This window comes from Corvus moneduloides, chromosome 1 (assembly GCF_009650955.1).
Source record: "Corvus moneduloides isolate bCorMon1 chromosome 1, bCorMon1.pri, whole genome shotgun sequence".
In the NCBI taxonomy this organism is placed as follows: Eukaryota; Metazoa; Chordata; class Aves; order Passeriformes; family Corvidae; genus Corvus; species Corvus moneduloides.
In genome coordinates this window covers 113,056,986-113,080,063 of record NC_045476.1, presented here as the reverse complement: position 1 = coordinate 113,080,063, position 23,078 = coordinate 113,056,986, and the positions used below count along the sequence as shown (strand labels likewise).

The window sequence follows — 23,078 nt, the reverse complement described above, 5'->3', positions numbered from 1 at the left end:
AAGAATAAACTTCAGTGTTTTAACAGTGAAGAATTATTCCAAAAGAAATCTTTATTATTTTTTTAGATGTTTGATATAATTGAAGAACAAAGACTTTAATATCCAACATTAAGAAATACTAGGTTGGTTTGATGTCTCAAGAGTGCAGTTAAATATGGGACACCCTCTAGATCGTAACTATTGCTGTTGTGGTTTTGTAGTCAGAAGTAGAACTGTTCAGTCTCGTTTGTCTGCCCTCAAGGTGATTATCTGTAAGACAGTTCCTCCTCCTTAAAATTCGCTAGAGCATATTTTATGCAGGTAAAAAACCAAACCACCCTAGTATGGACAGATTTGGCTAAATTGAGAAAACAAGTGATCTTAAGTTCAACTGTGTTCCAAGAGATAATGTCTGATTACTCATCAATAGCTTGTGGCAAAGTAAATAGACCATGCCTTTTTTTTGTTGTTGTTTTAATGTATCTGAATAGTTTTTGAACTACTTAGTCACCATAACTAAATAACCTTCAATTTTTGTAGGCATTTGGCATAGCTTCTGATGAAAAGTTTGTTATCACCACGACAAATAGGAAGGAAATTACAGAAGATAACTTCAGTAAGTATCTTAGATGACAAAATATTTATAGCTGTTTCTTGTATTGATCATAAAGGTCACATGATAATTGTTTGTGCTCTGTGACATGCAATAATTAACTGAAAGTACACATCCTGTCATAGTTTGCCCAGAACTGTTAAAAAATTATTTTCACAAACATGTTTTTGACAAGTTTGATGGCAATTATACTAAGTGTCTTCCATCACAAATTCTGTAAATGATATGTACATAGCTGTCACCTGAGAAAACTTGCATTATTAAGCTTGGAAATGTGAAAAGATACTAATTTAAATGTTGTTAAATGCTGAGCAGGCAATGCCTAAGAAAATATAGGGATTACCTGCTGCTATACTTGTGCTTGTTTTGAGAGCAGAAGCTGCCTGATGGCAGTGCTCTCCAATGTACTTCGCGTTTCATCTTCACTGCAGGCGACCTTGTTCGAGATGGAGTTACTTTGTATCTGCTGCAGTCAGTTGATCAGATGTTGCTTTTGGCAACCAAGGAACGAATTGACTTTCTGCCTCACTACGATACGCTTGTCAAAAGTGGCATGTACGAGTACTATGCCAGCGAGGGCCAAAATCCTTTGCGTAAGTACCTGCAGAAGTAGTCTTGTGTAAATGATATTTGTATGAATATAATGTGAGTATGAGCAATTCAATTTAAAGTTATAGCTGCTAAAAAATAGTCTTAGCTGTAAAAGAAAAATTAACTATGTTCTTCATACAAATTTTTCTTCTAAAAATTATTAAAAGTAGCTACCTAAGAATCCAGATTTATAGAGGCACCCCCTCCAATACTTCTTCAAGAAGTTTGAATATTTTAGAAGTAAAATAACTTTGGCCTGAATAATCTTGTGCATGTCATTCAGACAGATCAGGATGTGTGTTACTAGGTTTTTGTCTTCTGTACTAAACCAGTAGACTTTGTTTTTGGATTTCATGAACAGTTTTTGTATGAGCTACTATAGAATTTTGTGTGCCCTCCCATCTGGGGTTCTACAAGGTTTAACTTACCAACAAGAGCAAGTACTTCTTTAAAAAGATGCTGCTTTAATTAGTTTTTATCTAAGTGATGTATGAAATATGTAACCAGCATTTTGTATTGTTTTATTGAATGAATTAATTTCTGTTTATGGCTTCTCTGAAAATTCTGTCTGTGGCTGTGATTACTTTCTACGTATGTTCTCCTTGGGTACAGCAGGTTCAAAATTGCACAGAAAAAGAATGAAAAAAAGAAAATCAAGACTCAAGCATGATACCATTCCCATTGTTTTAAAACAATATAAAAAATATCCAGAAATAGCAGATGTATTTTTAAGGACCAGCCTTTCCCCTTTCCTTCTTGTGCACATCACAATATAAAAAATGTCCAGAAATAGCAGATGTATTTTTAAGGACCAGCCTTTCCCCTTTCCTTCTTGTGCACATCATTTGTTCCCTGGCCCAGCAAAGGCGCTGTTTTGGTGCGGGTGTGGGATACTGTGCTCTAAGTGCACTAATAGTTGAGTCAATGGTACATCTATCCCTGTGCACAGGAATTGTTGTGTAAGGCCACACAAAGCATTCTCTGGAGATCTGTGCTTTCTTCCTGCCAGCAGCTATTAGTGGACTTGTTGCTCCCCAACACAGATGAGCTTACTGGAAAGGCCAAGGTGGGCTTGGTCTGTAGTGGCCATGCCGTGGTGAATTCGATTAAATAGGCAAGGTATAAAGTATTGTAAGGACTAAACCTTAGGAAATCGACTTTTCAGTTGTTTAAGGACATGGTGGATGGGACAGTGTGGGAAACACCCTTAGAGATAAAGGAGTAGAAGAATGCTTGCAGTTAGTGAAAGACTGGGTGTGGAAGGCAGGAGAATAGCATGGCTGAGTAAAGACCCTCTGGTCAAACTAAAACACAAGAGGGAATTGCATAGGTGGTGGAAGCAGGGGCATGAATACTAAGAATAATATAGGGATGCTGCCTGGGAAGGTAGGGACGAGATCAGGAATGCTAAGGCACAGCTAGAGCTAAGTTTGGCCAGGGATGTGAAGATGAATAATAAGGGTTTCTACAGATACATTAGAAAAGGATGACAAAAGAAGTTGCACCCTAAAAAAATTAAATGTAGGGTGAGGGGGTCCAGTGGCAGCCAGCATGGAGAAGACTGAAGTACTAAACAGTTTTTTGCTTAAGTTTTCACTGGCAGCAAATTGCAGTTTTGAGCCTATTTAAGTGTAATGCAGCTGATGCTTCTTATTTACAACATCTCTAAGGGCAATACCTAACAATTTCCAAACGTTGATGAAGGACCATTGTTCTTTGGTATGGAATAATAAGTATGGATCACATAAGTGATGCTCAACTACTCTTGTTTGCAATGAGGAAAGCTGTAAAAAAGTGCAGAACTGTTTTTATACTTAGATAACAACTTGAGGGAAAACGCCAAATGCTTCAGTGTTGCTGTGTTACGCTAGTACTCAAGGATTCTCTTTTACATGTCTGAAGTGCATGGCCAGCATAATTTGCACTATAGCATTCTGAAGAACTCTGCAAACTGTAGGAAATAAGGTTTCCTTTTTAGACAGACTGAACGGAAATGTCTGTTCTCTGAGGCTGATCAGGCAGATTAATTCAATCTGAACTTGATGTATTTTTTTTCAGATTGATTCTGTTGTCTAAATTAAATGCAATTTTCCAGTAAACTTAGGTAGTTTTACTTTAATTAGGTAAGAGCTCCAAGCATTAATGGTTAGAAACAACAAATTTGTGCAAACAGTTTGCCTGACTATTTCTGCTGTGTATTGCCGTGGATCTGACAGAACTTTGGTTGTATTTACCATTCACTGAAATCCTTCAACAATTTCTACCATTTTCTTTGTGGCTTTTGTAAGCAATTAACATTCTAGTTTTAGGTGTTTTACAAAATTTCAGTTCAGGTTTCTTCAGTTAATACATTCTTCCCTCAATATTTTAACAAGTCAAAGTCCGTTTTTTATGTACTTTGGACTCTCATATGAATCATAAAAGTTCATTCCTAATCATGGAAAGGACAAATCTGTTTTGGTAAGGAAACTGTTAGTTCATCATTGTTCTTTCCAGTAATTGTGTTCTTACCCTTAGGAGAGATGTGAGATTCAATGATGAAACAAATCACAAAGTACATGTACAAAAGCTTTTTTCTTTTTTAAACAAGATGTTATGTGATTTTGATTGTTCTGACAGGTATTAGATCTTGCTTCTGTTCAGATAACGTGTTATCCTAATTGCTCGGAAGAAACTACTGTCAGTGTCTGTTTTCTGAGCGCTAATAGGGTTATTTTTCTTCTATTTCTTTAGCATTTGCCCTTGCTGAGTTGATTGACAATTCTCTGTCAGCTACATCCCGAAATACTGGTATTCGGAGTATACAGATAAAATTGGTAAGATGGAGAAACTTTAATTTTTTCAGATGTAGTTTGCATTGTCCTTTTTTTTTCCTGTTGCTCCTTGTTGATTTGTTTGTTTGTGTTTCCGCAGTTATTTGATGATTCCCAAGGAAAACCAGCTGTTGCTGTGATCGATAATGGAAGTGGAATGACTTCTAAACAGCTTAACAACTGGGCTGTTTATAGATTGTCAAAGTTTACAAGACAAGGTGACTTTGAAAGGTTAGCAAGTTCTAAATATTTCTACAACAGTTAGCAAGCTCTGCGAAGGTCCACAAAATACGCTTTTAAGACGTAGCTGTATACCAACACTTGGCTAAACCCTGTCATTTTATGATTAATTAAATAGACCCATACTTTTTCTAGGTAGGAGATAGAGAAGCTTCATAACACAAAACTGCCCTTCTATTATTATGACACACTGAATACTTTTTTGTTCTTGGGACCTTTTCTAAACTGTCTTTTGCTTGCCTATATACAGTTAGGGGCATGCTATGTCTTGCAGAGGAGTTTTGTACTGTGTTCGTCTGTTACCTGAAAGCCTTGCAGTAGTGCGTTAAATGATGCAGTCAGTATCTGTTATGCTCTTGGAATAACAGATAAACAGAAACATGGTTTTAATTCAAGTTTTCTTTTAATTTAAATCTTAATTCTGTATAATGTATTATAAAGTATACCTAAAGATGTATATTTTTTGTTGCAGGCTAGGCAAAATAAGTTCTTTTGTTTTAAAGAAGAGAAAGTAGAGGGTTTGTAGTGGGTTTTGCTACTTACATGAATTAATTTTATGGTTTTGAATCCGTTCTCAAGAGATTTTCCACCTACACAGCCAGGTTTAATCCTAGTGTATAAAATTCCACAGAATTAGTTATGTACAGTTTTTGAGCTTCAGTTACATTTTAAGTACCTTAAGCCTGGGATTGTAAATGTGAAGATGAGAATTACAGCCTCAGTCATAACTAATTTGTCGTATGAGCAGGTAGTGTAAAAAGTAATGGGACAGTGGGAAGGTATAATATAACTGGGGGAAGTTCTTTTGCATTGAAAACATCTCCAAATAGAAAGTCAATGTCTTTTAAACATCTGGAGATAAGTGCATAAAAAGTGATTCTGGGTCATCTGTAAAGAAATTGACTGCTTTTTGAAATTGCTGTAGGCAAGTTTAGTAATGGAAATGCAGAGTATTCTTAAACTGCAGGTTTAAATTGTGGCTTACTACCACTTAATGGGAGCATAGGTGTAAATTATAGCAGGATACAATCTACACCTTATTTTCATTTGGGATTGCTATGATTGAAAAATAAATGTTTGTCTTAAACTAGGTAAGACTGTTCAAGCTGACTTAAAAGACATGGAATTTCACTACTGGTAGCGTATGTCATGTCTCCAGGTCTACATTTATTAGTTGGTTGGCATTATTTCCCACTTCTACTTAGAAGTGTTTTTATGAAAGGGTGCTGTCAGAAAGATCAGGCTTGCTTTGTAAGCCATTTTCATTTGAATAATATTTGGTTTGTGAGAAGGGGCAGAAATATTTTATAAGATGACTTAGGAAAATACTTACTCTATCATCATCCTTTTAAAAAGAGTACATCAAGAATTTCAGGCACATACCTTTTGATGTTGCAATTTTAAAAGGTATAAAGTGAAGGATTTTTTAACAAAATGCCAGGAGAAAGAATTTAATAGAAGCTTTAGATCAGAAGTATCTTTGGGTTTTTTTAATTACTTTTGTCTTGAAAAAATTTATTAAAGACCCTTTTATTCTCAGTGATCATTCAGGATATGTACGCCCTTTGCCAGTGCCTCGTAGTTTAAATAGTGATATCTCGTATTTCGGAGTTGGAGGCAAACAAGCAGTGTTCTTCGTTGGACAGTCTGCCAGAGTAAGTCAATGTCAGACTTTAATTTTGTTTTAGAACATTTGCACACAATCAGATTGTTATTTCCTAATTTTTAATCACACTATCGAAATATTTTATGGTGTTAATTTTAAATCTTATTTTGATTTTAAATGCTGTTTCTTTAATAACATCAGATGATAAGCAAACCTGCAGCATCTCAGGATGTTCATGAACTTGTCCTTTCTAAAGAGGATTTTGAAAAGAAGGAGAAAAACAAAGAAGCAATATATACTGGATTCATTCAAAACAGAAAGGTAAATAGCCTTAAGATTCTCATATTTTTAATTGAAAGCCTTTTCCAGGTTAGTGTGATTTAACTGTGTAATATTCTTGTAATACTTACCTGGGGATATCTTCATCTTATTGAATGATTTGCACCATGGAGTGTGAAAGGACATAACCAAAAGCTTAAAGACACTGTATCATAACACTTTATGTGATGCTTTTTCCTCTTTTCAGTTAAGGTTAAATGACAGAAATACTTTACAGTTTTACTTGTCAGGTTAAGAAAAATATTTTAAAATACTTTTCTAAGCACAGCAAATTTTTTTGTTGTGTATGAAACAAAGAAAAAAGAATTTTCTCTAAAGCAATAAGTAATAAATTAGGGAACCAAATTGTACTTATTTAGGAATATGTGAAACTAACCTGCATATGAGAGAAAAGTCCAGGCAACTCAACAAAACCCAGTGGTTTTACAAATACTCATAATTTTGTAAAATAGATGAACTATTTAGCTGAAAACTAAACACAGCAGTCCTGATGCTTTTCATGAAGAAAAAGAGCTTAAGTTAAAAGCTGTAAGATAAAGAGGAAGACTGAAAAGAACTGATCTTTGGACGTTTTTGAGCAAGGAGGAAAAGGCAAAGATGTATCTAAGGGTGCAGATGGGAGGAAAAATGGGTGCTGTGTATGATAAGGTAGTCAGATCCAGAACCCATATCTAGTGGGGTTTATATCGGTGTTCTTGGTGTTTTGTGTGGGTGAGAAAGGAACAGGAGGTAAATAAGGTTTTTATAATGCCAGTCTTGGGTCAGTGACTTGTAACAAAAAGTGAATTGTCAGAGTTTTGTTTTTGTTCTCTGTGCAATATCATTAAGAAGGTAGACTCACAAAAACAGAAAGTGAAAATAAAAGCGGACAAAATCTGCTTTATTGTAAAGGGTACAAATGCTTTCCCTCCCCGTTTGACATTAAAGAGAGAAGGGTGGGTGATACAAAGTAGAAGGTAAGCGAACAGGCACAAGTTGGAGGAAAGTAGCTGAATGAGGTGCGTAGATACCACCAAAGAATTCAAGAAGGTGTTGCAGTCAACTGTTTGAAAAGTTGTGGTAATAATATAAAATTAAAGTTAAGCTGACACTGTTTTAAAAATGCAAGTAAAGCTCTATTAGAGTTAAAAAGTAACTTGTAACTATCCAAGAGGGAAGAGATTATGTGAAAAACTCAAGTAATAGAAGTGAAGTGTGAAGATAATGGATAAATAACTTGGGTTCAGGAATTTTTTTGAAAATCATTGAAATACCTAGGCCAGTTCGTTATATTGATGCGAAATAAAATGTGTGAATTTGTCTCTTTAATGACTTGAAAAATGGTCTGCACTGCACATATGTGAGCAAGAGAATACTGTGGCAGAAATAGAAATTGTAATAGATTACTAGCGTGAGAAGAATAATTGAGCCTTTGAGCCATTTAGTTGGTGAAGGAAGTTACTTTTGCAAAGAAATCAAGATGTAGTTAACAAAAGGGACTCCAGAACAAGGCCATAACACTGAAGAGAAGTGGCATTGATGGCATACCTACTGGTGGTCTTTCCTTGATGGATAACAGGCACCTGTCTCCACTGCAGTCACTTCTCTGGACCATTGAATATTGCAAACAAGTAAATAATAATTTTCTAGTTGAGTTGGATGCTAGGAATGTAGGGGAAGGTGCCATTGGTAGTTTGTCATCTGTCATGGGAAGGCAACCAGAGAATTTGGGAATGACATTTTGGAGATGCTTTCACTCTGTGAACTGTACAGAGTAGTGCTTGTTCAGCATCAGTGTGCAGTTTCTAAGTTTGTCAAATCACATGGAGATGATGACCAAGCAGCTCTGGCTTTTCTTTATTATCACTGATCCCATCACTAGCATAGTCCTTTGTTTGCATGAAATCAGGCAAGCCTGTTAGGTTTAAAAGAGACTACACTGTGGGCAGAAAAGAGATGTAGTCTTTTTTTGATGGAAGGTCTCAAAACTGCTTTAATTATCCTCTTGGTTAAGGAGAGCTCTTTGATTCCCTGGGGAAAATAAGTCTTAGTAGAACACCCTTGATTAACTATTTCACCTAAATATGGCTAGGTAGGACATGTCTCCTTTCATTCTTTAGTGATGTGGGGCTTGTCTGCTTTCCTACAAAATAAGGCGTGCAGCTGCATTTACTACAACATATCTTCTCAGTTGTAGCAGTTGTTTGCATTCACTATAAGGATCTTAACCTTTGTTTTAAAAAGATCTTTCTTCCTGGATGTACCAAATGTAAGGGATTCACTGGTCCAGCGTGAAGCATGACATCAACCACTGTCTCTCTGCAGTTTAGAAACCTGTCATCAGAGCAAAGTGCATCCATCCAGGAAGAGATAATCAGTAGTTTCTGGAATCAGGAATCTCTCTTTCTGTTAGACTACTTGACATTTCATCTGGAATTGAAGATTCAACGTTTTTGTTGTTTTTGTTTTAATAGCAAAAGTGTTTCTTCCAGTTGAGTTTCTGATATAGAAAGCAGCCTAACCATTTAAAAGCAAATAATTTTTTTGGCTTTGTTTTCTTAAAGAGGACTTAATGTCTTGCGTACTTAATGCTTCCACTTGATGGGTGAGAACATGGATATCGCATAGTGCTATATTAAACATGATTAAATGCATTTCTAGACTGCACACTTTGAGTGCTGTGGTGCAAGTGAGTTGAAAATAAACTGGATCAGTGATGTCACATTCTCAGCTTGTTGACTTTAATTTGAAACTTTTATTTTAAGCTTTAATCCTTTGTGGTACTTAGCATCATGTGTTCTGTATTACTTTTCTGTTATGTTTTTTATCTCTTTCAAGTTGATGGGAGTTCAGAAATTCAATTTACATCCCTGCTCTTATTATTTTACTCTTTTTGTAGCCATCTGACTCTACTCACATCACAAGTGATGATGAAAGATTTCTTCATAATCTAATATCAGAAGAAAGGGATAAAGAGAGTTTCACAGCAGTTGTCATTACAGGTGTACAACCAGATCACATGCAGTACTTGAAAAACTACTTTCATCTTTGGACAAGGCAGCTGGCGTAAGTTGGTGATTTAAAAGATTTAAAAAGTGGGATACTAACAAAGTCAGATAATTATGAACTGCTTTCTTTTTGTTCTTTGACATTGGCCTTATTCCTGTTAAGGCTGTTGATGCTACAATTAGTATTCTTACCTAACCAATTTTACACAAACTAACACAACTGAGTGGGCCCCCCCAGCCAAAGATGTGACTTGATGATTGATACATAGTTACCCACTATAATTTTTAGTAGCCTATTCAACTTAAAGTTGTATTACTAATGTAATAATTTGTTAATCTAATTACTAATAACTGCATCAGTTACTTTGCTCAGGGCTGTGCTCTAATTGGTACCTAGCTTTGTATTTGCAGTCTTAGGGGATCTTTTCATTGGTTGGCTTTTTTAAACAACAACAACAAAAAGTACTGCTGCTTCATCCCAGTTTAAGAGGGAGAAGGATATATGATACTGTCCACTCTGTACTACAGTAATGTCATCAGTGGGCCTGCAGAGCCTGGAGATACCTGTGAATAGTTTTTGGGCTTACCTGTTAAGATGATGGATCCATCTGTGAATGTAAACTGAAATACAAAGTCATAGACCAATTTTGAAATCTGGCGAACTATAGAACTTTGTTTTCAAACTATGATTTTGTTTTTGTGATACCTATAATCTGATAATAGATATACTTAAAAAGAGGACTAATATAAGAATCAAATAATGTCTTATTATGTGAAATATCATTCAGTGTTGCACATAAAAACTTGTTGCTGAAACTATTTTTAACCTCATGAAAATGTAGGGTACATCTACATGCGGAGAATAACTTAGGTCCCTCATTAGCTTCCAGGTGCTCGTCAAGTGAACACTCACACTTAAGAGTGTGTTAGTTCTTTCCAGCCATCTCTTGAAGTGAAAGAGCTGCCTCTGTTTGAGATGGAACCCAGGTGCAATTACTCAAATATATGCCCTGTAGCTGTTAACACTAAAACCTATCAGATTTAGCCTTCCAGTGCTACACAGTCCTGCATCACTATTTCAGCTGTAATGGCCCTTTACCCCTTGAACACCTCCCCATTCCCTTCTGCCATGCATTTTGCCACACATGCATGATACCAGTTTCATTCTGCTTTAATAGGCTGCAGCACAGCCCTCATTATTTTGGGTGCTTTGAAGTGGAGATGAACCTCTAAAATAACTATGTCTTAAGGCCATGAGACTACCTTTTGAAGAAATGCAGACGAAATACTAAGCAATTTGGACATACCATAAAGTCCTGAGCAATGAGACTATGAGGAGCTGTTTTCTGGAAACCAAGATTTCTCTTTGGGGAACATTTAGTGCAGTGGATGTCAGAAGCAAAGCAATTATAAACTTGCAGGTGCATTTAACTTTTGTCATGCATTCAGTCCCATTGACTCGTATAATCTCATTTTTGTCCACATGATCCCCCAAAGGCTTAAGGATTCAGTCTTTGAAGTTGGAAGAACTAGCTAGCTTGCTGAAAAGTTGAAGTAGAGTTAAGTTCCTCAGTTTTCTCAAATTGAGTATGTCTATGAAATTAATTAATCTATCTGACGTGGTTTTTTTGAAGTTTCTTAAATGAGGAAAAACGCCCATTAGAAAACAATGTTTACAACAGAAAAATTATTTCTAATATATGGATCACATTCGTGAGTCCTACCTATATTCAAATTTTTATAAATAACTGAAAGATAATCATTGTTTGTTACATGTTTCTATTACTGTGAGATGATTGATACAAAACTGGTATCAGAAACAGTGTGGAAAGATTTGTGGCTCTAGTTCTTTCTGATTTCCAGAGTGCAGAACAATTTACAGTAGTTTTATTAGTTTACCCTGTGATGTAAAGGATCTGTAGCCATGTAACAGTTCTATTTTTTTGCACTTCTGCATTTTTTTAAGATTTGTTGCAATTATTTTACCCAAAAATTGGTCCTAATGTGATTGTGCATGACAGAGATGAGAGGAATGAAAAGCAGTCACTCCCTTTAGTGAATTTTCTTTACCAGATATATGTTGTCAAGGAGTTGATTTATAACAGTGCAACAAACCAGTTATGTTTTAATAAAAATAAGAGCTTATTTTGATTTTCAAAAAAATTATAATGTGCAATTTTTTAATTTCACTTGCTGGTTTGTGTTTTTTTCTGAAATGTATTTCAGACATATTTATCACTATTATATCCATGGACCGAAAGGAAATGAAGCTAATGCTGTAACAAAAGACATAAGCCCTTTCAACAACATCGACATTCAGGTAAAAGATTTTATACATGTTAGTCAAAAGTCCTCTTTGATGGCAACTTATTTCATGTTGTGCTTGTTTCTCTGTAATCATGCATTTTAAAATACAGCATTCCAAGATGTTATGTTGTTTAATTTTTTGAAGTCATTTTATTTAGCATTACAATGTAGGAACTAATCCATTTGCTAACAGTTAATTGTCAAAATGCTTATTACTGTAAGTCTTTTGCTCTAAGGAAAATCAACTTGTTTTCCTTTTTTTCCAGATTTCAATGTTTGAAAAAGGAAAAGTACCAAAGATTGTCAATCTGAGGGAGATCAAAGATGACATGCAGACATTGTATATAAATACTGCAGCAGATAGTTTTGAGTTTAAGGCACATGTTGAAGAAGAAGGTATAGTTGAAGGTATCATCCGATACCATCCCTTCCTGTATGATAAAGAAACATACCCTGATGATCCATGTTTTCCATCAAGTGAGTGAAGTGTTTTGCTGCTTGTCAGTCCTGTCATATAGAGTGCTACTACTCTAAATGTTTTAATGAAATAAAAACTAGAACAATTTAAGTTGAAGTGCAAATTGTTACCTGATTTAGGTTGCGTTGGAACAGAAATTCTTTTGGATGCATTTTTTTTAGATGAACAGATCTTGTGAATAAATTGGCTGTTGTGGTAACTCATTCCAGTAAACCTGATCTTTGACATAACACCATCTGATTTCAAACTATAAAACCTTTCCAAATGTAGTCCAACTGAAACTTTGCACTTTCCTGACTGCATCTTTGCTCCAACAAAGTGATAAAATATGAGCAGTTAGATTGAAGAGATTCTAGTATCAGAATACTGCAAAGGACAACATGTAGTCTTAAGTTCTTAATTTAAAATGTTTTTTTCAGTCTTGATGAGTTTTCAAATGCTAGGGGTTTTAAAATATTTTGTGTTGGTGTTTTATTTTTTTTTTTTTTTTGGACAAAGCAAATCTTGAGTTAATTGGGACAAGATTTTATGATACTACAAGAACATCAGTTGAAACTAAGGAAAAAGTAACATACAAATTTGAAATATTCAGATTTGGTAGATTTGGTAATATTTGACTTCTGTTTAAAATTTTTGTTTAGCTTTCTTAGTTTTTCTGCTTGGTATTTCTAAAACAGGAAAAAAACCCTAATATTATATATGATGGTCTTGATATCATGTGCATTGCTACTGTGCTCAAGTTAATAACAATAGTACTTCTTAGTTTAGATTGCTCTGTTTCTTTATATATTAGTTTCTTGAGGAAATATATTCAAGGAGACTTCTTTTTTTATCAAGGGTTAAATGATGATGATGATGATGACTGCTTTATAGTAGAAAAAGGTGCCAGAGGAAAAAGGCCTATTTTTGAATGCTTTTGGAATGGAAGATTAATACCATACACAACTGTGGAAGAGTAAGTGGTAATCTGTTTCTACAGTCTATTTCTATAATTGTAAACCTCTCTTTATAAAAAGAATTTCAATGTCTTTCTCCTTTTAAGTTTTGACTGGTGTGCTCCTCCAAAGAAGAGAGGATTGGCACCAATTGAGTGCTACAACAGAATTTCTGGTGCATTGTTTACCAATGATAAGTTCCAGGTCAGCACAAACAAACTCACTTTCATGGATCTGGAGCTGAAGCTAAAGGATAAGAATACTCTGTTCACGAGAATCTTCAATGGACAGGTAATTGTTGCATTCTGTTAAGTGTTTCTTCCTGGTGAAGTTCAATGTGTGTGGTACAGAAATGTTTGCTCACTTGTTATTTGTTCATGTCTCTGGTTTAGTGAGCAGTGAAGCTCAATCTTGAAATCTGAAAAATTAAGACTCAGTATTTTTCCTTTTATTTTCTTAAGCAATTACTGTATTTAGTTGTTATATGACAGTTTTTGTGGAAAAACCCTCTTCCTAAAGGAATATGGCTGCTCGGGGAAGCACTTTTTTTTGTCTTGAAATGTAGTTTTCCTAGAATTTTTTAGTGTTTTCAAACTGAAGAATCCTTTTTTTTCTTTATGTCTTTGTTTCTGTTTCTTTGTTTCTTTATTTTTCTTTTTTGTTTGTTCTTTTGTACTTTTGTATCTCTGTACTGTTGCAATTGTACAGACTTCTGATGTGGTCAGATTCAAATTCTGTAATACATTGTAAATATGTACTTATTTTGTAATCTCTTTATAGGAGCAGCGAATGAAAATTGACAGAGAATTTGCTCTGTGGCTCAAAGAGTGTCATGAAAAATATGACAAACAGATAAAATTCACAGTCTTTAAAGGAATAACTGTACGTAGTGATATACCATCCAAAAGAATGCAGAGCCCTTGGACAACATATGCTGCAATAGAGTGGGATGGAAAAACATACAAAACTGGGCAGCTGGTAAGTTAGTTGAACCCTCTGAAAGGCAAATACTGTACATTTGATGCAGGAGTAATGTATTAATTGGTCTCTTCTGCTTACAGGTGAAAACCACTAAGACTCATCCAATATTCTATGGAAGTATTGAGAAATTTTTTTTGTATGGAGACCATGATGGGGATATATTTGCCACTGGAGGAGAGGTTCAAATTGCTTTGGTAAGAACAAATACAGAAAGGATTCACACAGCTAGTATGGATATTAAATCTTTAAACATGTTGTCAGACTTAATTAAGTTACCTTTAAATAACAGTTGAAAATGATGTAATATTTGACAATCAGCAGTCTAGAAATGCTCAACTTTAGCTTTAATGTGAATATGTTAAAATTATTGTTCATTATCAACCATCTGACTTGTTAAAATTTGCATATGAAATAAAGTGTCACAGTTGGCATCAAGAGTATGTTGAGCATCCATTTGTAACCCTTGTGATTTCAGCAAATTTTAAAACATAGTCTTGTGTCACCAGGTAGTATTTATTATCATATTGCATTATGTCTATGATGAGTTGTCTAGTCCCTTGACTGGGAGGTCTTTCTTCTCTGACATATTGTAAATTCTGACCATTTATAACTGCACTGAATTTTTATTTCAGGAACCACAAGCATTGTATGCTGAAACAAAAATTATTCCAATCTCAAAACTTGACAGAACAGTGTCTGACAAAGTTGTTAAAAAATACATAGAGGATGAAATGGCAAGGTAAGCACTAAGTAATAATTACATAATTGTGGAGGTCCTAATTACAGTTTTTGTATTTAATCAGGAATTAAACAAAGTTCAGTTTTGTTCCCAAATGGGAAAGCAGTCAGCTGTTTCAGTAGAAACAAAAAAAAATTATAAACCAAGAAGAAATAGCTTGGAATTTGTTTGGTTTTTTTTTTTCCCTACCCCAAAAATAGCTTCATGTCTATTTAACTTAAGATAAATTGCCCTTTATTTTAACTTACTGAAAAAATGTTCGCCCTTTCTTTTTTGTTAGGCTTCCTGACAAATTATCAGTAACATGGCCTGAAGGAGATGAGTTGTTACCAAATGATACAAGATTTGCTGGTACACCAATAGGTATACTTTTTTCTTCCAAATACTAAAATATTAAATGGCAGTTTAAAAATACATCATGCACTCTTGTTAAAAAGACAAGCATACAGACATCTCTGATCACTTTTAATCCACAGCATGTTTTAGAAGTCTGTCATTTTTCATTTTAAATACAGGAGCGTTAAGAATAGAAATTTTGAATAAAAAAGGAGAAGCAATGCAAAAACTTCCAGGTACAAGCCACGGAGGTTCAAAGAAACTTCTTGTTGAACTCAAGGTTATTTTGCATTGTGAGTATTTCATTATATTTAATTGTATCTTTATTATTTTTAAAGTGCATAATGGATAAGGTATTTCACTTTATAATATGTATATATCTAAAATACATATTAGAATTTGATAAATGGATGTGGTAGTTAGACAATACTCCACCAGTTTGTGTAGCATTTCAAAGCCACTTTTCATGAAATGACAAGTGCCTCAGTGCCATGTATTTAATGTCTTAATGCTGTACTTTGATTACATCTTCTGTCACAAGTAAGGAGGGCCTACCAATTCCAGCCTATCTACTTAACATGCATAAGAACATGGGTAAAATGGATAATGTTTCTGTAATTAGCATAGCAATTTACGTGAGCTGCATAAAAGTAGGGATCAGACTAGTTTAGTATCTAATATAAAGTCACTTCAGAATTTTAAAAAAAATCAAGTTTCTTTTAATTGACTGTTTAGTGGTTTCCATTTTGTGGGTGCTTCACTTGATGTTCTCACATTGCATTGTTAAGAATTGCATTCTGTCCAAGGCAGCTGAAATCACTGTTTTGTTTTGAACACAGAATTATAACACTAAATTCTCTGAAAACTCAAATTCTGCACATATTAAATGTATTTGAAACTTGTAGAAACTTAAAATCTTGTTTATCTTGTTTCTTTCCATACACCATAGGAAAATGAATTCCTTTATCTGTTAAGAGTTATAAAAATACCTTTCTGAAGCACTGAGGTTATTGTAGTGATACACGTCAAAGGAAAACAAATGGAAGTATACGTATTACAACAAATGGAAGCATACAATTTAGTATGTGTGTCATGAGACTACACATGGTATTTTAATGGCACTCATTTATGGGAGCTGGCTGCTATGCATGACCATTGTCCAGCGTAGTGTCCTGGGGCATAAAGAGGTTGGAGTTGAAAAAACGGTGTTCGTTTAATATAGATTATCAAATTATCTCCTATCAGTATGAGTGACAAACCAGTGTTTCACAAACTTAGTATGGTACAGCATCCTGACTTCAGAAAGTATGAACTTGAGAGAGACCTGGTGTTTCTATTGCTCTGTTTTGTCAGGGTTGTTCTAGGATTACTGAAAAGTCTGCCTCCAGACCTTTCATGTCTCCCGACCCATTAATTGATTGAGGGAAATTTGTACTTTTAACTGTTTCTACTTCCTGTGTTAGCTTTTTTCTGTACTCAGTTGAAGAATCAGTAGTGTAATCTTCATGTTCTTCACCAGAACAATGAACAAGGTCCTATAAGTGATGATTTGGGCATGGCATACCTGTCAAACTCAAACCCCTAATTGTATGAATGAGAGAAATGTAGTTATACCCATACAAAGGCCAAGAGCAAAAATCATGTGCAAGAAGTTCTTTTGAAGAATGGAATGCTTGGCAGACTGTACTATGGACTACCAAGAGAGCTGAGCTATGAGAAACCTGCTCTATTACTGGGGAATCTTATTATACAAGCTTTGATTCAAAATTAGGGTTTGAATTACGGTTAAGAGAATGATAAAAGTCTAGTTGACAGCTCTTACTTTATCTTATGTATGCCATTTGGTGCAAGAACAGGGTCTTGAAACAGTTTTGCTAAGCTGTAAAACAATTTGTTTTTCTACTGCATTTCTTTTTGTTCTGTGTAGTCTTATTACAGTCACATTCTATATTCTAAAGTGTATTTTGGGAATAAAAAAGTATTAATGCCTCTTGACACTTCCAATAATAAATCTTACTTCTGTATTTATCTTAGGTTAGAGAACCAGTCAGTAAAACTGCCTCAGAGTTTCAGTTGTTCTGTTTTTGTATGTGTTTTAATTCTGAAGAGGTTTATAAAGACAGATAAAACAATTGGGAGCAAAACAGGAATGTTCTTTTATCTTAGTTATATGTTCTGTCAACTGCACATTTTTACCATTGCTTCCATTTAAACAATTTTGCTGCAGTCGTTTGTAAAGTTGATCCATTGCCAGCACGGAGTGCTGAGTGTTCATACTTAATAGGGAACATACAACAAAAGAGTTAATAAAATTCAGCTTTACAAACCTTCTACTTTCAGTGCAATGTACTTGAGGCTAGCAATTTTTAATTAAAATGGGATTAGACAGGGAACTCATTTTTTTTAGCTGTGATCAATGTGTTTAGTTGTGAAGCTAAATTGATGTTTATTAGATCCAGAAACGATAGTGATAACTTCATAATAGTAATACCAATGCTTGAAAAAGTTAAGAATTACAGTGTAAAATTTAAATACATGTAGCTGAGTGTTTGTTTTGCAGCACCTACTGAGAATAAAGAAATAATTTCCCATATCAGTCAGCATGGAGGCAAGTGGCCGTACTGGTTTAAAAAAATGGGTAAGTTTGCATATTCAGTATCTTCAGTCTGTGTATAATTTTTTTTTGTATCTAATTGTACTTTTATTTCTGTTTAGAAAATCTTCAGAAACTTGGTAACTACTCCTTGAAACTGCAAGTAGTATTGAATGAAAGTAATGCAGACACTTACGCAGGAAGGCCTCTACCATCTAAAGTATTTAAATTTACTATTGTAGGTAAGAATTCCAATCTTACTTTCTCCTATTTCTAGTGTTTCTGTTTGATTCAGAGTATATCAAAATTTGTCATGTTCTAGTTGAGAGGTGATTTTCATCACTGAAAAGTAGTATTTGCACGTCAAATTTGAAGCATTTCCAGGAAACATGTTTTTTGTAGTAGGTTTTGATCTCACATGTAATGTGTTGGCTCTGCAGCAGGCAGTTTTACAGAAAAAATAAAGTTTTGATGGAATCTAAAGCTCCCTGATGTGAACTTTCCCAAATGTACTTAAAAAAATAAACTTACACTTCATTAGAATCACCCTCTTTCCTCATGCCATTGACACAAATATTCTTTCATAAAACGAGTATTCATTAGCCCAACTTTCATGCATAAACCACAGAAACTCATTAAGAAACAGGTTATACATTTAAAATAAATATGTTGAGATTGAAGTATTTTTTTAATTAATTAAGGAAGAACCCTATGCAAAGGTAAATTCTCATTTGGTTGTAATGGATATGTCTCTTTGGATTAATCATCATAAAATACTTACCACAACGCTTACTAGAATACTCACTTAAGAAAGGATCGGCATGGAAGGAGAGGTGGTAGGATAGCCCAGGGGTGTTTAGGCTTTCTGGAGCTTGATGACGGTGACAATTAATGTTGAGTGTTTGTGGCTAAGAGAGCTGGGAAGGCCAACAAGACAGATACTTTGGTGGGAGTCTGTTACAGACCACCCAACCAGGATGCAGAGGCAGATTAAATACATAAGCAGCTGGAAGAAGCGTCACAATCACTAGTCCTTGTTCTTGTGGGGGACTTCACCGTACCAGATGTCTGCTGGAAATACAACACAGCAGAGAGGAAATGGTCTAGGAGGTTCTTGGAGTGTGTGGAACAGAACTTGCTGACACAACTGGTGAGGGAGCCAGCTAGGGAAGGAGCCCCATCGGACTTTCTGTTTGTGAGCAGAGAAGTACTGGTGGCTGGTCGGAGGCTGTCTCGAGCATGTCGATCACAAAATGGTAGTTTACTCTGTTTACTGTTAGTGAAGAAGGAAGGAGAATGGTTAGCAGAACTGCCACCTTGGATGTACCAAGGGCAGAATTTGGCCTGTTTAGGTGAATGATTGACAGAGTCCCTTGGGAGGTAGTCCTGACGGGCAGAGGAATCCAGAAAGGCTGGAGAAGAAGAGCAAAAAGGAAGCTCATGACCTGGTCTTTGGAAGACTTTGGCCTCTTCAAAGATCTGCCTGGTAGAGTTCTATGGAAAGAGGCCCTGTACAGACAGGGGGCACAAGCAAGCTTGTTAGTATTCACGGGTCACCTCCAAGCTCAAGTCTGGTTCATCCCACTGAATAGGAAGTCAGACAAAAATACCTGGGGGCCTGCATGGATGAACAAGGAGCTACTGCCAAAACTCAACACAAAGAAGTATACAGAAGGTGGAAATAGGAACAGGTAACCAGGGAGGAATACAGAGACGCTATCCAAGCACAGAGGCGTGGGGTTGGGAAAGCCAAAGTCCAGTTGGAATTGAAAGTGGAATCACTGGCAAGTGATATATCAAAGCCAACAAGGTGGGTATCTTTAAATATATGGGTGACAAAAGGATGGCTGAAATAAACATGGGCCCACTGCTGAATGGGGCAGGGAACACAGGATGTGGAAAAGGCTGAGATATTGAAATAGTCTTTGCCTTAATATTTACTAGTAAGACAGACCTCAGGAATCCCAAGCCCCAAATACTGGTGGAAGGTCTGGGGCAAGAAAGATACACCCTTGGTGGAAGATGATCAGGCCCGGGAATACCTAAGCAAACTGGTGATATATAAATCCATGGGCCATGATGGGATGCACTCATGAAGCAGAGAGCTGGCTGACATCCTTATGAGGCCACTCATGCTAATTGAATAATCATGGCAATTGAGAGAGCTGCCTGATGTTTTGAGGAAACCATCACTCCCATCTACAAAAAGCGCAAAGAGGACACAGAGAGCTACAGGCCAGTCAGTTTCATCTCAATCCATGGGAAGATGATGGAACAGCTAGTCCTGAAAACCATTTCCAGGTACATGAAGGGCAAGAAGATCATCAGGAGTAGTTAGCGTGAATTTGCCTTCTATGATGAAAGGACTAGCTTAGTAGATGTTGTCTACCTAGACTTCAGCAAGATTCTCATCAGTAAGATCCCATAAGATCCTCACAGAGAAGCTGATGAAGGTTGAGCTGGATGAACAGACTGAGGTGAATTAACAAATAGCAGAACAGCTGAGCCCGGAGAGTGATCATCTGTGGCTCTAAGTCTAGTTGGAGGACAGTAAGTAGTGGTTACCCCATGGGTCAGTACAGGGTTTGATTGTGCTTTATATCTTCATTCATGATCTGGATGATGAGACAGAATGTACCTTCAGCAAGTTTGCTGATAACACAAAACTGGGAAGAGTGGCTGATACACTTGAGAATTTGACACCTCTTGAGGTACCTCAACAGGCTGCCAAAGTTGGCTCTCGGGAACCTTATGAAATTCAACATGAAGGGCAAAGTCCTGCATTTGCAGAAGGACAACCCCCAAGTTGCCACCCAAGTGTCTGGAAAGCAGCTTTGCAGGAAAGGACCTGGGCTTCCTGGTGGGCAGCAGGTGAACACGAACCAACAATGTGTCCTCACTGCAACAAGCAGCAACAGCCTCTTGGGCTGCATTAGAAGCAGGCTGAGGGAGGTAATACTCTCTCTCCACTCAGAGTTGGTGAGGCCACCCCTGGAGTACTGTGCCCAGAACTGGACACATTATATTATGACACAGAGACATGGACATACTGGAGAGAGTCCAGGGGCCATGAAGATGATGAAGGGACTGGAGGGTGGTGAGGCACTGGAACAATTTGCCCTGAGAAATTGTGGATGCCCCATCCCTGGAAGTGTCCAAGGACAGGCTCGATGCAGCTCTGAGCAACCTGGTCTAGTGGAAGGTGTCCCTGTCCATGGCAGGGGGGTTTGGAACTGGATAATCTTTACGGTCCCTTCCAAAATAAAACCATTCTATGATTCCATGATTTCTTACCTGAAGAAAGTCTGTGGGATCAGTGACTGTTCTGCCTGGAGAAGAGAATACTCATGGGGATCTTATCAATGTCTGTAAACAACTGAAGGGAGTGTAAAGAAGGTGGAGCCAGGCTCTTTCCAGTGGTGCTCAGTTGACAGGACCAGAGGCAATGGGCACACACTGAAACACAGGAGGTTCTCTCCAAACATCAGGAAACAGGTTTTTCTTCACTATTAAGGTGACCCAGTGCTGGCACAAGTTGCCTGAGAAGTTGTGGAGTTTCCTTTCTTGGGGATAGTAAAAAGTTGTCTAAATACATTCCTGGGCAACTGACTCTAGGTGGCCCCACTTGGGCCAGGGACATTGGATAAAATAACCTCCAGAAAACCCTTCTGAACTCAGCCATTCTGTGAACTTTATCTACAAGGGGGACAGGAAGAAGGAAGGTAAAAAAACCCTCTAATTTCTTTGCATTTAATGTTAAAATGCATATTTTTGTCACAATTTTGGGAGATACAGCTAACATCTATTTTCAGAAGATCAAGAAAAAAAAAATCAGTGTTTTCTGTAGCCTTCTGTTTCTTTCACAAAATGACAGGCTTTAAATGCAAATTCTTGAGGCAGAAAAGAGTTCTTTGTATGTAGCATATTCTTCTAAAAGCTGCTTATTGGCAGAGTAGAAAGAGGTATTCTTGTATGATAACACAGGAAAAAAATGTTTGGCAGTACTTGAAAAGAGTAGCTATTTGAACATATGTCTGAAAACATGCCATTGAAGGCTCAAGATATTTCTGTGAACTTGCAAGAAAAGAAAAGAAAAAATCTCATTTTCTGAACAAAAATGAGCCTTGTCTGCTCTTTTATCTCTTTATCAAAGTGAAAAGAGAATCTTTTCAGTAGTAGTGTGGCTTCCCCCAGTATGGCAGCATTCAATTAAAAATTCCTTCAGCTATAACAATTGAAATAAACAAATCTCCTTGGAAAGGAATAAAACTTTGAAAAATCTATTTAGCTAATATTTTGGTACTTCTAACTCAAGGGATACCAAAATCAACTTTAGCTATCTATTGCTGCTTTTGTATTTAATCAGAAGATAGTTCAACATTTTTAACACTGCCAGTTTTTTAAGGTAAATATTTCAAGTTTTTATTTTTGCAATAGTTTTGTGTTGTCTCAGAGGCAGCCATAAAGCTTCATGCTTATTATTCCAAAATATTGATATTTGTGTTACTTTTTATGTATGTTGATTCTAAAAATCCAGAAAAGAACAGTCTACACTGAAAAAGCATTTTTGGCTGAGTAACAAATTATTCTATTTCACTAACAGCGGGTTGTTGCTGAGTGTTTATACCTCTTGATAAGCTAAAAAATTGTCATAAATGCTGGTTAAAACTGAGCTTCCTAAGTCAGACTACAAGGTTTGTGGTTTTAGTTCAGACATGTTCTTTTAGTAGTTGCTTACTTTAATATTGTGGGAGTTACTTTATTGTTACTTTCTCAAATCATTTTACAGTTTTAGCATTCACTTATAATGATAAATAAAGTTGTAGACATTGTAAAGTTGGGGTCTTTTTCTTGTTATAACCAGTAACTAATTTTGGCCAATATAAGGTATCTATCATGTCTTGTGCAAAGGAAGCTCCCTGATAATGACACCCCTAGGTGTTGAAAGCAGTTGTTAATTTGAGTTTGAAATTGTTTGGTAGGATATTTATTTACCATTTAGCTCAGCAGGGCATTGCTTCTTTTTTCAAAGGCCACTTGGTCAAGACAGTCTAATTCCACAAAATACGATTCTCGATTTACATGCTCCCACTTGTGGCCGCTGTTTGGTCTTGTTTGTTAGTGCCTAATTTGAGGCAGTCTAGTGGGGCCAGGTTTCACAGGATAGATAACACTCACATTTCTTTTTCTAATACTCGTCATCCCATATTTTTATCTCTCAAATTTGGGGTAGTTGTAGAACAAAAATTTTTAGTTGCATGAATGATTTATTTTACCAGAATTAAAGCAATTAAATGTTTAACAAAAGCTGTCCACACAGAATTGTTCACTTTCAGGTGCTGTATTGGTGTTGTGAATACTTTGGGAATTTTGACTATCCTGTTATGTTTCTTATACTGTAGTCTACTGCTGTTATATTTTAACTATTGTTTTTATTTTAGTGTAAGTTAAAAAAAAGAACAATCCAATAAACCATAACTTTGATTATAACTGTATTCTGAACAACCTGTTTACTTTGCATCTGAAAACTACTTGACTTAA

General features: G+C 36.0%; 1 protein-coding gene across 1 annotated transcript in view; it reads left to right on the top strand.

The window, feature by feature from the left end:
• The window catches only part of SMCHD1 (structural maintenance of chromosomes flexible hinge domain containing 1), a 69,462-nt gene that overhangs the window by 10,687 nt on the left and 35,697 nt on the right, over positions 1 to 23,078 (top strand). Inside the window, 18 exon segments of the mRNA XM_032122992.1 lie at positions 520 to 595; positions 1,024 to 1,185; positions 3,917 to 3,999; positions 4,097 to 4,227; positions 5,777 to 5,891; positions 6,044 to 6,163; positions 9,060 to 9,226; positions 11,395 to 11,488; positions 11,742 to 11,952; positions 12,791 to 12,908; positions 12,996 to 13,179; positions 13,669 to 13,866; positions 13,950 to 14,063; positions 14,502 to 14,608; positions 14,889 to 14,971; positions 15,124 to 15,237; positions 17,505 to 17,582; positions 17,660 to 17,779. Coding sequence (XP_031978883.1) covers positions 520 to 595; positions 1,024 to 1,185; positions 3,917 to 3,999; positions 4,097 to 4,227; positions 5,777 to 5,891; positions 6,044 to 6,163; positions 9,060 to 9,226; positions 11,395 to 11,488; positions 11,742 to 11,952; positions 12,791 to 12,908; positions 12,996 to 13,179; positions 13,669 to 13,866; positions 13,950 to 14,063; positions 14,502 to 14,608; positions 14,889 to 14,971; positions 15,124 to 15,237; positions 17,505 to 17,582; positions 17,660 to 17,779 — 2,275 coding nt within the window.